Source organism: Zootoca vivipara, chromosome 13, assembly GCF_965207765.1.
Source record: "Zootoca vivipara chromosome 13, rZooViv2.hap1.1, whole genome shotgun sequence".
Lineage (NCBI taxonomy): Eukaryota > Metazoa > Chordata > Lepidosauria > Squamata > Lacertidae > Zootoca > Zootoca vivipara.
In genome coordinates this window covers 39933262-39947897 of record NC_142596.1, presented here as the reverse complement: position 1 = coordinate 39947897, position 14636 = coordinate 39933262, and the positions used below count along the sequence as shown (strand labels likewise).

Below are 14636 nucleotides of genomic sequence, written 5' to 3'. Positions count from 1 at the left end.
GTACCGACACCTGTAAGAAAAAACACACCCAGGCATTTAAATATTTGAAAGATGATTAAAATCAACAGTAGTTAAATAGAGATAGAACACATGCAATATCTATACATCTACATACCGTAGGCTTGCTTAAACAAAAAAAATGTTTTAAACAGGTGCTGAAAAACATATTGGTAGCCGTGTCTAAACAAGAATGCTTTTAGCAAGCACAGTAAAGAGTACTGTGGTGACGATGTCAATAGGCAGGGAGTTCCAAAGTTTAGGAGCTGCCACACTGAAAAAAACGATTTCTGACAGGCGTGGAATGAGTATTATGTTCCACAGATCGAAATGGTCAAGCGGTCATATATGGGGTAAGGTGCTCACACAAGTCTTACTGATCCCCAGCTTTATATACAGTACTATTAGTAACACATATTGAATATCACTCCAAAATAGCAATGCTGTGGATACACTTTTCTTCACTGCTGTCCTCTACCCCACCTTCAGCAACAGCTGGGTGCAGAACGAGATTTAATGAGCTTAAGTTATAGGGGAGGATATTTTGGTTAAACATTAGGAGAAATCTCTTGTGCACTAGCACCTTTCAATAATGAAATCCATTTCTTGGTGGGCTCAATGATGCTTCAGATTAAATTCTGGGATTTAAAACTTTCTTATATACCAGCCTATCCCATAGCAACCTGGTGAGATGTCTTGGTCTGGAGAAGGCTGCCCTATAGAAACGACTGGGGCACACCCGCTGTTTCAGTTCAGCGCTTGCTGCTCCAGCCGCGCGTGCGATTCTCTCGCTCCCCCTAGCGGCGAGTGCAATATATACTGTATATTATATACAGTATTAAAATTAACCATCCTTGCAGAGAATTCCTCTTTCGGCTGCTCTCCTCCGCTGTTTAACGCTGCACGTGTTGCACGCTGCAGGCAAGGGAGGGAGAAGCCACCCATTCTCTTCGTTTGCCCTTCCCCGGTTGTCGCCTGTAAAGGTCATTCCCCTCCCCCTTGGCTGGAGAGGTCGGGGGATCAAGAGCCCCCCCCCCAGGAGGGGTGTGGCAGAAGGCTGGGAGGCAGATTGCTGGCCATGCCTAGAAGGTGGCTTGTTAAAGGAGATAAATATAAAATAAATCTGAATTTAAGCACCCAGCGAAGGAGGTAGAGAGTGACCCCCCGTTCTTCCAGCCAGCCCCTCTGGGAACGCAGCTCATGCAACCCTCAGCTAAGGCAATGCAAAAGGAGCAAAAGCAACGAGTTGGTGCTGGGAGCCGGCATGGTCAATCAAACAGTCCTCATTGAGCAAGCAAGGCACGTCTGTGTTCTATTGTTGAGGGCAGACGCCATGCACAGCCTGTGCGGGGACTAATGTGAGAGACCCGAGGAAGATGGCGTATATACAGGTAGGTCTGAGCAGCACCAGTGGGGAAAGAGAGAGATTATTGGGGATGGCGGTGTGGCTGCAGACCCCGAGGTTGCGGTGGGGAGAGAGGCAGAGGGAGGGCAGCCTCTGCTTGCAAGGAACAGAACTAAAACAATGGCAATAATCTTAATTTGAAAAAAAGCTGTCGAGGTTTTCTCCTTAGTTGCTACCTGGCAAAAGGGAGGATCCCTCTTTACTCTGAAACTTGAGCGACTCGAGTTGTTAGTTTTCGAGTTGCTGACTTTGCTCCCCGTTGGAAGAAATTGCAACCTGTAGGATACATTTTTTAAAAAGTAGCTGGCTGTAATTTTATTCTGCCTTGCCCTTCCTTCCTCCTTTCAATTTTATCGACTAGCAATCGTCAGAGTAGGAAAATAAAAGCCGTTGTTTTTTTGCTGGCGGTTGGGAGAAGCACTTGGAGGTTAATGGAAAAGCTCCATGGGGGGGGGGGAACATGGGTGGCTTTTTATTTTATGAGGAAGGTGGGGAAATGAGTCCCTGAGATGCTGCTCAAAGTTGATGGAATGGTTGCCTGCAAAAAATGGGGTTTGGTGAGAAATGGGTCTCTCAAATCATGCTGAAAATGTGTGTGAGAGAGACAGATGTATATATTGTGCATGACTTTAAAATGTATATGGCTGCTATGCCTGTGGGTCTTGAAATATGTGTGCATGTAATTAATGACATGTGGATAGGTGGTTTTTTAAAAAATACTTGCTACGCGTGTATTAGTGATTCTGGGTGCTCGATAAGGCTTCCCTCCTCTCCTCCCAGAGATGTGGTTATGTGAAGGCTTGCGTGGCTTGCATGTATGCTGTGGAAACCTGCAGTTGAAGGAGAGGGTGTGTGAGAGAAATGTAAATACAGTAGAGCAGAATTTGCACTTGGGGCTCTGGAGTAAAGCAGGTGAATCCTATTTGTGTGTGAAAACTCCTTTTGGATTTCACTTTGCTGTGACAGTCCAGAATTTTTGGCTGCAGGCCATAGGCGGCAACTCCCTGGGGCCCTGGGTGCCCCAGCACCCACAAAATTCTCCATGAAGGAGCCAGGCAGCCACATATTTTGGTGCCAGGGCTATGCACGCTGCATGGCACCCATGACCCCAGGCACCCACGGCTATGGGGCCAAACTGGTGCTCTTGCTGCAGGCTGTGTGATTGGCAACACTGTGAGGAACATTTCCCCTCATTTTAAGGGACGCTTAAGGTTACCGTTAAACCAGACAGTATTAAAAAGGTGGTCTTTCCTTCCTTGGAAGCTTTTAAGCAGAGGTTGGATGTCTGTCTGTCAAACTCACTGCTGGGGTGCATGGATGAGGTTTCTGGATTCTGCAGTGGAAAGGTGGTGAAAACACTCTCAAGCAGGAGCTGTCTGCAAGGAGGGCAAAGGGTCCTCAGACGTTTAAAGAAAGAAATCCTCAATTCTTCTGATTGACTTTATTGTAAGCATTCAATTCACTAAGGACAGCATTTATTAATTAGCTAGCCTTTCTTCCAAAGCAGACTTCGGTCTTTCAAATTTCAGCGGTGTCCAGTGTGAGGCCAAAATTCGGTGGTGCCCCGCCTCTCACCTTCCGTCCTGCTCAATTCACTGTGTTATAGTTGTGATGCTCTGCGGCGCCCCCTAGGCTTGGTTCCCCTTGTGGTGGAACCGTTCATGTGGACCAAATCAATCTCTGAACCTGCTTTATACCAATGTGATATGTCAGGTCTGGGGAACATTTAGCCCCCATTCCAGCTGTTGCTGAACCTGCACCATTGGTCATGCTTGCTGGGGCTGATGAGAGCAGTAGTTCAGCAACATCTGGAGGGTTAAAAGTTCCTCGCTCCAGATCTCAGTATCAGCTACACCAGGCACCCCCAAACTTCGACCCTCCAGATGTTTTGGACTACAATTCCCATCATCCCTGACCACTGGTCCTCTTAAGCTAGGGATCATGGGAGTTGTAGGCCATAACATCTGGAGGGCCGCAGTTTGGGGGTGCCTGAGCTACACTAACTGGCAGAGGCTCTCCAGGGTTTCAGACAAGGGTAATGCCCCATCTTACCTGACTATACCGGGGAATGAACCTGTGATGTTATGCATGCAACGCAGATGCCCTCCCACTGAGCTGTTATTATTATTTATTAAATTTGTATGCTGCCCTTCACCTGATGATCCCAGGGCAGTTCACAACATAAAAATACAAAATGAGAACATGAAAAACAAACAAACCCAAAACTCCTCTCCCTCCAACACATTTAAAAGGCCATAGAATGTTTAACCTGTCAATGGCCTGGTTATAGAGAAATGTTTTCGCCTGACACCTAAAGATAGGTAATGAAGGGACCAGAGAGAAATTCATTTCAATTGACATATAAAGGTCAGTCTATCAAAGTGACACTTTCCAAAACTATATGCAAACCGAAGCACAGGTATCCTTCAGAATTTGCACTAATCCACATTTTGCAATGCACTTTCCTCACCAAGCAGTGTTTCCAGAAATGGATTTATTTGGGGAATGTGAAGATAAAAATGAATACATATATTGGTAAAAATAACATAAACGAATGCTAGTTACAGGTAGGTAGCCGTGTTGGTCTGAGTCGAAGCAAAATAAAAAAATTCCTTCAGTAGCACCTTAAAGACCAACTAAGTTTTTATTTTGGTATGAACTTTCGTGTGCATGCACACTTCTTCAGATACCAAGAATAAAAGAATACCAAAATATAAAAGAATGTATTATATTGGGAAAGTGCTCGCAAAAATGTATGCACGAGTCAAAACTGCACATAAAGATGTGTTTATTGGGAGAAATTTGCACCTAAACTGCTGGTGGATTTCCAGGGGGGCTTCTTTTCCCAAGTGTAAATTTTTGCAAAATGTGAAGAGCTGAATTTAAGATTGGGGGGGGGGCGAGAAATTGGGAGAGCCAAAATTGGCAGGTCTTTAAATCCCTTTGGTTCCTGCTGTGCACACTGGTGATTTAGGTCACCTTGAGTTGGTACAAGGGACTCACTGGTGGGGAGAGGTGTGTTGAGTTCAGGTCCTGCTTATGGGATTCCCAGAAGCATCTGGTTGGCCACTGTGAGGACAGAATGATGGACTAGGTGGGCCTCTGGCTTGATCCAGAAGGGCTCTTCTGTTCTTCCTCTCATGGTTTGTTTGCCTTCTCTATAGTCCGTGGTAGCTAAGCTTGGTAGCAGACTGCTGTTCTCTGAAAACGCCAGGCCTGACTTGCTCAGACCTCAGATCAACCTTTTCAGACATGCTGAACACCAGGCCACATTGTGGCTTTTCACTGAGCCAGCATTCAATCCCTACAACAGGGACAGGGAACCTGTGGCCCTCCAGATGTTGCTGGACTCCAACTCCCACAATCCCTGACCACTGCCTGGGGCTGATGGAAATTGGAGTCCTATAGGATACTACCTTATGCTGAGGCAGACTGTTCCAGCTCAGTAATGCCTACACAGACTAGCAGCAGCTCTCCAGTATTTCAGGCTGGGTCATCTGTCAGCTCATCCTCTGGGACTGAACCTGGGACCTTCTGCATACAAAGCAGATGTTCTGTCGCTGAACTATGACCCTTTGTCAGCAACATCTGAAGGACCACAGGGCCCCCTTCCCTAGAAGATTTCTTTAGATGACGCTATCAGTATGCAAGGTGCTTTATGGAGTACCAGAGGCGCAGTTCTCTGTACCAAGGAGATTGCAACCTGAAATTCCACAGAGGAAACAGCAACAGGTGAAGGGGAGGTAGTGGCAAAGCAGAAGGCAATATGCAGGCGTATCGTTTTGCACGTGTTTTATTTATTTTTTAAAAATTCCTATACTGCTTAACACCTCAGTCTCTTTAAGTGATGTAAAGTGAGGTGGAAAACGGTACAATGAATATAAAATCAATTAAAATTAATTATAAAACCAGAAGAATTTCTTTAAATGCCTAGTGGGATAGCTCATTTAGTAGAGCAGGAGACTCTTAATCTCAGGGTCGTGGGTTCGAGCCCCATGTTGGGCGAAAGATTTCTCACCTATCTCAGTGTTTCCTGCACGGACTGGCAGCAACTCCACAAGGTTTTAGACAGCTCTTCCTGGAGATGACTGGAATGGAACCTGGTTCCAAAGCAGATACTCTTAATACCGAACTACGGACTTTCCCCAAGGCTCCTCTCCCCGCCCCTCCCCACATTAACTGTTGCACATCTGAGGCTATATATTTATTCTGTGACATTTACAGCCTGCTCTGCATGCCCTAAACCCACACTAGTTTCACTAGATGAATCACTGATGCAACCCCAAGGGGATACTGAATCTGTCCTTTAGATGCAGAGGCAGCGTGGTACTTAATGCCATCAGATGGATAGCAACAAGCGGGAGAGGGCTGCTGCCTTCTCACCTCCTCCTTGGGCACCTGCGAAGCACTGAAACATAGGGAGCTGCCTTACACTAGGCCAGGCTATTTGTCTATCTAGCTCAATATTGTCTACGCTGACTGGCAGCAACTCTCCAGGTCTCACACTGGAGTCTCTGCTACCGCTATCTGGAAACGCCAGGGATTGAGCGTGTGGATCATCTGCATGGAAAACAGGTGCTGGGGGACTTCCAGTGAGCTGCGGACGCGGAGGGAGCGCGAAGCAACCGCTCTGGGGGCGCTTCGAGCGCGACAGGCGAAAAGTGGGCTCTGTAAGGGCTAAGCGGTCCTGCAACGCAGGGAGTTACACTGATATCGGGGGTGCCCAGCGGCATCCGATACCGCTCTCCCCTCTTTCAGGTTCCGATACCGCTCTCCCCTCTTTCGGGTTCCAACCTCAGGCCAAGGCAATGAGTGTGGCCCCCCAGACCTCCTTGTCTGGCCTCAGAGCTCTCCACTGGCCACATCCTTCCCTGCTTTGCACCCATTGTGTTTTTGCTTGGCTGGGATGTGCCATTGAATTCTGATGGATGGACGATGGGGAGGTGTGCCTGTAAACTGACCTACTGTACAAAGGTATAATTTACACTGGTTATTCCTCCCTACTGTAACTGAAGATAAGCCTAGGATTTAACTGTGGGGACATTTTGGGCGCATATATGTACCACAAAATTTATTATTTATTAATTGTCCACATATTTATTTGTTGCATTTTTATCCAAGGATCTTAGAGGGGAGCGGCATGTGTGGGATCTTCCTGTGTATTCTCACAGCAACCCCATGAGGTGGGTGAGGCCTGGGCAATGCAACCAGCCCAGCAGTGGGTTTGATAGCTGAGCAGAGATTTGAAGCCAGTACTTCCTGCTTCTATCCCAGTGCTCTAACCTCTATGCTAGAATGGCCCAACGTTGTTATTGGGGCTACTGTGTGTCACCTGCAGAGCTTCCAAAGTGCTTCATGGTGGATTTGGCTTTCCTGACATGCTCAAGAACGTGTTAAGTGCTCAAAGAAGTAAGAAGTCTTTGGAGATGTAGCCTGGTTTTGTTTTATGGGACTTGATGGAGCCCACAGCATTTGAACTTCCATTATATAGGGTACTTAATGATCTAGAATGGAACATTGTTTTGCGGGACTTGATGGAGCTGTGTGCCATGTTCTGGTTTTCTTGCCAGAAGGCATGAGATAAGCGGCAGGCAGGACTGGTCAAAGGTAGCTGGACCATGGACAGCTCCAGTTGAGCAACATGTTCAACAAAGGCTGGGAGCAGACGAAGGGCTTTTGTCTTTCTGTCTCCAGACTAGGTTCTCCAGGCAACACCCATCTGAGAGAACTTCAGAGCCTCTGAATGCCAGTTACTGGGAGTACTGTAATAACTAAGGCAAGGGCTGTTGTGCTCAGTTTCTGCTTGTAGGCTTCCCGTAGGGGCAGTGTTAGAAACTCAGATATACCGTATTTTTTGGAGCATAACACACATTTTCCCCCTCCTAAAACGGAAGGGAAAAAGTCGCTGCTGTTATGGAGCGAATGCCAGAGCCAGAGCCCGTGCAAGAGCCAGAGCCAGAACCCCGCAAGAGCCAGAGCCCTGCACCAGAGCCAAAGCCTGTGCGAAGAGCCAGAACCAGTGCCCCACAAGAGCCAGAGCCCGTGCAAGAGCCAGGCTCTTGTTTTCCTCCTCAAAAAAGTAGGTGCATGTTATGGTCCAGTGCGTGTTATGGTCCGAAAAATATGGTATAAGCTGGGTGCCAAATGTTGCAGAGGAGCCCACCTGAGAGGCACCAGAACTGAGTTCTGGTGAGCTCTGGCTGAAAAAAATCCCTGGTTTCCCCCACCAGATATAAGAAAATATGCAGGGCCTCTGTTCTGCACACCCAGCACAATGAGGTTGGTGAAGCTGGTGGCAAGACCAGCAGGAGCTCAAAGTTACACACCTAGTGAAAGATGGTTATGAAGCCTTGAGGTGGTAGATTGGTTTGTATGCAGATGACACCCAGCTCTATCTCTCTTTTAAATCAGAACCAGTGAAGGCGGTGAAGGTCCTGTGTGAGTGCCTGGAGGCGGTTGGAGGATGGATGGCGGCTAACAGATTGAGGTTGAATCCTGACAAGACAGAAGTACTGTTTTGGGGGGACAGGGGGCGGGCGGGTGTGGGGGACTCCCTGGCCCTGAATTGGGTAACTGTGCCCCTGAAGGACCAGGTGTGTAGCCTGGGAGTCATTTTGGACTCACAGCTGTCCATGGAGGCACAGGTTAATTCTGTGTCCAGGGCAGCTGTCTACCAGCTTCGTCTGGTACGCAGGCTGAGACCCTACCTGCCTGCAGACTGTCTCACCAGAGTGGTGCATGCTCTGGTTATCTCCCGCTTGGACTACTGCAATGCGCTCTACGTGGGGCTACCTTTGAAGGTGACCCGGAAACTGCAATTAATCCAAAATGTGGCAGCTAGACTGGTGACTGGGAGTGGCTGGCGGGACCACATAACACCGGTCCTGAGAGATCTACACTGGCTCCCAGTACGTTTCCGAGCACAATTCAAAGTGTTGGCACTGGCCTTTAAAGCCCTAAACGGCCTTGGTCCAGTATACCTGAAGGAGCGTTTCCACCCCCATCGTTCAGCCCGGACACTGAGATCCAGCGCCGAGGGCCTTCTGGCAGTTCCCTTACTGTGAGGTTACAGGGAACCAGGCAGAGGGCCTTCTCGGTAGTGGCGCCCGCCCTGTAGAACGCCCTCCCAGCAGATGTCAAGGCAATAAACAACTATTTTACTTTTAAAAGACAACTGAAAGTGGCCCTGTTTAGGGAGGTTTTTAATGTTTGATGCTGTATTGTTTTAAATATTTGGTTGGAAGCCGCCCAGAGTGGCTGGGGAAACCCAGCCAGATGGGCAGGGTATAAATATTATTATTATTATTATTATTATTATTATTATTATTATTATTATTACTGTTTCAGGTTTCCACAGGTTTCAGAGGAGGGAGGCTGTAGCTCAGTGGTAGATCAGCAGGTCTGCAGGCCAATCCCTGGCAACTCCAGGAAGTCCTGGGAAAGATCCCTGGCTGAAATTTTGGAGAGCTGCTGCCAACCAGTATAGACAGTGCTAATCTAGAGAGGCCAGTGGTCTCATTTTGGTATAAGGCAGCTTCCTGGAAATGCCGTGGATAGAGAATAGAGAAAGGAAGGGGGAATTGGATAAAATAAGAAATACATTTCAGAAATAAAAGAAACACACAAGGCAGTTCTAGATGCAATATCAATGATTGAGATGCATAGAAGAGAAAGAATATTAAGATTCAAATCAATATCGCAGGAGCTGGACAAACAGATAGAACAGAAAATAATTCCAGAACTAGCAAAGTGGCTTGAGTTGGAAGAGCATGAGATGGTACATAAAGTAGAGGGAATTTTTAGAATCAGATCCAGACTTGCTAGAACAAATAACTGGCCAGGAGATTGCCTTGTAACTTTTGTAAACATGGAACAGAGATAAAAGGGGTGGAAGGAAGAAGGAGTCCAGACAATAACAGATTGGCAGAATAAAATGCATGAATTTGCTGAAATGGCACAATTGACAAACAGCTTGAGAGGTAATTGAAAGCAAAAATTCATGGGAAAGTGGAATAGGTATAAGATATATGTTCAAAAGTATAGTAAAGGTGCATTGTCTACGCTAGCATTCGAATGACCTTGGAAAGAGAATGAGCTGAGTAATTAACTTAAGGATACACATTCATGTAGGAATATATTAGATAATTAGGTAAAGAATTATATAATAGAGTACATTCATGTGTAAAACAAGAATATACATTAGGGATTAACAGGAAGTCCAAATTGTGGTTTATTATTATTATTATTATTAATTATTATTATTATTATTCTCTTTTCTCTTTTATGTGTTTGATTTTGTGTTATGCTGAGGGGTGTAACAATACTTAATTCTGTAATATAAGATATAAAATGTTTATATCTTGTTATATAGAGACCATCGTATTGATTACTATTACTATGTACTGATAGACAATCAATCTCGAATGTATGTCCCTTTGGTCATTAGTTTATTTTGTAGTATAATAAAATCTTCAATAAAAATTAAAAAAAAAGAAAGAAAAGGAAATGCTGAGGATTGATCCTCGAACCTTCTGCATGGAAACCATGAGCTTCACCACTGTTCCGAGTAAGTTAAGGCAGAGCAATGTTGGATAATATCCAGGGACTCCTGGGGGAAGCAAGCAAGAAAAAGAAATACTGTTCAGCACAAACAATGGTTTCTAGCTACGTTTTGCGATAAAACCATGGTTTGGTTGGTATGGTGAGATGCCTGAATGAAGACACTGTTATACCGCTGTACATTTCTTTCAATGTTTGCTCCATAGTAGACCTGCTGCTGCTCTTCCGGGATCGATAGTTTTCAGTGCATGGCTGAGATTGCCTTTCCATCAAGAATTAAATTTTCAATAAGCAGTCTCTGTGCAGGTTGAGCAAAGTCTTGGAAGTAATTCAGCAAAGCCATCCATGGATCAAATTTTATCGCATCATGAGTCATGCATCAAATTACTTGCAATACTTTTTAAAAAAAACACAACCCACAATGCCAGCATTCAACCGGAATTAAGAAGACATGCTTGGGTGTATGATATTGCCAGCTGTGCTCATCAGGATCAGATCAGGTAATGGGTTTGGACACACCCACAGTTAAGCCACAAGAACGTGTGTGCGTGCAAAATGTTTCTGTGCATCGGCCATAAATTTGTGTGACGTACGTGGATTAGATGCACGGACGATGCAATTAGAGGCATTTTATGTGCTGAGGTGCGTCATTTCTGCTTCTCACTCAACCCCTTTGCTCTTATTGAGGCAGAGGTCACTGAACTGAACAAAGTATCCTGTCTAAACATCAGGAAATAAAATCATTGCAAATGAAAATCAACCAAACAGCGCACCTTCTGCATTTTCAAATAACGTGACTGGTGTTCTGGCATTAAATAACAAATAGGCATTCAATAATTAGGCATTTGAATAGCACGACTGGCTTGAGAGCAGTACATGTGAAAAGGATCTAGGAGTCTTGGTAGACCACAAACTTGACATGAGTCAGCAGTGTGATGCAGCAGCTAAAAAAGCCAATGCAATTCTGGGCTGCATCAATAGGAGTATAGCATCTAGATCAAGGGAAGTAATAGTACCACTGTATTCTGCTCTGGTCAGACCTCACCTGGAGTACTGTGTCCAGTTCTGGGCACCACAGTTCAAGAAGGATATTGACAAGCTGGAACGTGTCCAGAAGAGGGCAACCAAAATGGTCAAAGGCCTGGAAACGATGCCTTATGAGGAACGGCTTAGGGAGCTGGGTATGTTTAGCCTGGAGAAGAGAAGCTTAAGGGGTGATATGATAGCCATGTCATATAGAAAAGGGTGAAAGGTTGTTTTCTGCTGCTCCGGAGAAACGGACACAGAGCAATGGATTCAAACTACAAGAAAGAAGATTCTACCTAAACATTAGGAAGAACTTCCTGACAGTAAGAGCTGTTCGGCAGTGGAATTTGCTACCAAGGAGTGTGGTGGAGTCTCCTTCTTTGGAGGTCTTTAAGCAGAGGCTTGACAGGCATCTGTCAGGAATGCTTTGATGGTGTTTCCTGCTCGGCAGGGGGTTGGACTGGATGGCCTTTGTGGTCTCTTCCAGCTCTATGATTCTATGACTGGCAACCTGATTCCACCCGTGAGAACCAGTATGTGCTGGAGTGCCTAAAGATCAGAGATGGGGAGCCTGATGGCCTAATGTATCTGGAACTCCAACACCCATCAGTCCCACTCAGCACGGTCCATAGTTGGGTATGAAGGGAGTTGCATACCCGAGGGCACCAGTTTGGAGAAAGCCTGCATTGAACAAGTACAAAGCAAGCAAGGATTGTAGCCTTAGAACCCAGGAGAACAAAGCCTTAAGCACATTCACTTTGTGGGGGCGCCTGGTCAAAGCCAGGGCTGACTACCCAGGGGGAACATTTGGGATTAGGTGAGCTCTTTCAGAAGGAAACAGAAATAGCAGCTTGGTAGGGAAAGTGCACAGAATAAATTGATTTCCCCCTGGAGATCCTTTTCAACTTCAGTAAAATATGTAGGACAATAAGAGCTGAAAATAGTATCATTTTTCTAGAAATCAAAGCCATGGCACCAAGCAGGGAGGGCAGGTATTTGGGGATCATTAGAGCTTTGCTAAACTGGTCTTGTCTGTTTCATTTTCTTCCCCCTTGCTTCATCATGGATATCTAAAAGGACAGTTGGAACCAATAAATGAGGTGAGTTAATCTGGTGACTCATTCTGCCATCTCTTGCCTCTCCCCAGGCAGAGGGAGATGGTTGTGCTTTTTCATCTGCTCGTTTGCTTTGTCTGTCTTTGGTTTCTGGCTTGCACAATCTCTTCCTTGGCAAAGTGCATCTTGATTTCTGTAGGGTACATTCTTTTTCCTTAGTTTCTTTTTCTAGTGCAAAACGTGAATTGCCTTTGCTGATCATGTGGCAGGCAGGCTGATTTCGGTCATTTTGGGTGCAGATGTTCTATGCAGTATCTGGTAAAGGTAAAGGGACCCCTCACCATTAGATCCAGTCGTGACCGACTCTGGGGTTGCGGTGTTCATCTCACTTTATTGGCCGAGGGAGCCGGCGTACAGCTTCTGGGTCATGTGGCCAGCATGACTAAGCCACTTCTGGCGAACCAGAGCAGCACACGGAAACGCTGTTTACCTTCCCGCTGGAGCAGTACCTATTTATCTACTTGCACTTTGACGTGCTTTCGAACTGCTAGGTGGGCAGGAGCAGGGACCGAACAACGGGAGCTCACCCCGTTGCAGGGATTTGAACCGCCGACCTTCTGATTGGCAAGCCCTAGGCTCTGTGGATTCCAAATCTGGATTGCATGGGAATCTTCACTTTAAAAAGCAGTTATAGCCCTCATACTTTTAAAGTTAATTGTCACATGCTCCAGTGTGCTTGTGATGTTCCGGTGCACATAAACACCTCTGTGCACTCCATAAATTGTTGACTAGAAACCTTTCCATAAATAGAGTATAAATATTTACTGTATTTTATTTAGAACATTTGAACCCAACTCTTCAGCCAAAAAGTCTTCCAGAGTGGCTTATATACAATCAATTAAGACAGCCCATGTCCTAATTGGATGTTCTATATTATTTGAATTGCTCTACTCAGACTTAAGGATGTTCCTAACGGGAGAGATTAACAATACCCTTTTCTTTTAATTAAGGATAAAACCTGCCCACCTAAGCAGTGGAGTCATAAATAGAAATATATAAATATAGAGTAAGATACTCAATTCAGTTAGAGCTTAACTGAAGTACAGAATTTAGAACTGACATGAAGCCATTTAAACCTGTGGTGCAAATACGCAAAAAGAAATGTTCATTTTGGTTACTGATGTGTGAATACGTGACAAGAATTTGACGTCCTCAAATTCACTTATGGATTTGATAGCATATGTTGCATGGCTTTGCTTTTTCCTTTTATAGTATTTGTGGATTGTATTGAACAACGGCACTCAAAAAATGTATGTGCATGGACCCTAATTCCTCTCAACCAAATAGAAATGGCTACAAATAGAAGACTGCCTTTTGACAGCCCTTAAAAATAGAGGAATATCATCTGCAAAGTAGGACACATTGTCACACTATTCTTGTTTATATCTTAAGTTGGGACTGTGGGCTGTATCTAGTGTTACCCTAATCAGAGTATTTAAATTGAAATTAATGGACAGGAAATTATCTTAAAGCTATTGATTTCAGCGTTTGGTTTGAAAAGCCAAAGTTGGTTGGGAAAAGAACCCCTTAGATAATTAACTTGCACTTCTTTCACATCAATGGAGTAAACATAGGAAGCTGCCTTATACAGACCGTTGTCCACCTAGTTCAGTATTGTCTACACTGGCTAGCAGCAGCTCTCCAGGATTACTGGCAGGGGTCTCTGCCAGCCCTACCTGTAGTTGCCAGGGATAGGACCTGGGACCTTCTGCAAGCAAAGCAAATGCTCTGCCACTGAGCTGCCCTCATCCCCCAAATTAAAGAAGGACTTCAAAAGGGAGTTTACTTTATATATGGAAAAGGCTCCTCCCTACAGACATTTACATAGGAAGGCATTAATTCCAGGTCCATTGCAGGCAAGAAAAGCAGCCGAAAAAGCACACAGGCACACCCAGATGAAATCCAAGCCCTGCACCTCAATTACAACTGAGTGTTTATGCTTGCCAGCCACCAACTGGTTGTAATTTTTGCTATCTGGTTTCCAACGGCCTCAGGGCCTGTTGTCTAGAATCTCGGATCTCTTGCTGTGCAGATGGACTTGCCGGAACTGTTGCCAGAAGTGTTATGACTGCAGCTGTTGCCAGTCAAGCGATGACGAAGTGGAAATCCTCGGGCCTTTTCCACCACAGACGCCTTCCTGGTTGTAAGTCTGGATTCTGCTTTTAGGATCCCGTTTGTTCCCCTTTCACTTCGGTTTCTACAAAGATTCCTGGGAGCGTTTGGAAGTCTTGCTTACCTGCCCATCTGGATTGGTTGCTTGTTTCTAACAGGCATCCACGATTTGCATTTTTTCAAAAAAGGAAAACAACAATATGCATGTTAAATGCAAAGCTGTAGTTTGGCCCTGTGTTAAGGTGGTGAGAGAAATTCGATTCAATCCACGTTTAAAGGTGAGCTACCTGATTCGGATTTCCCATGCCAATACGCAGACCAGAACACAGCCATCCTTTGAAATTCTCTCTGAATTTTGCAATGCGGTTCTCCAGCCAAGTAATCTGTATGAAAATGCATCTGCTGAGGGCAAGTGTGCATAG

The 14636-nt window shown here is 45.3% G+C and overlaps 1 protein-coding gene across 2 annotated transcripts in view; it reads left to right on the top strand.

The window, feature by feature from the left end:
- The first annotated feature begins 1208 nt into the window (after window positions 1–1208).
- The window catches only part of SYT17 (synaptotagmin 17), a 31063-nt gene continuing 17635 nt past the window's right edge, over window positions 1209–14636 (top strand). The window contains exons 1-3 of one of the 2 annotated variants that reach the window (XM_035132281.3): window positions 1209–1388; window positions 12070–12087; window positions 14097–14245. In XM_035132281.3, the coding sequence (XP_034988172.1) occupies window positions 1374–1388; window positions 12070–12087; window positions 14097–14245 (182 nt within the window). In that variant the 5' untranslated portion in view covers window positions 1209–1373. The remainder of the gene's footprint in view (window positions 1389–12069; window positions 12088–14096; window positions 14246–14636) is intronic. The other variant, XM_088656593.1, reaches the window with a different exon arrangement.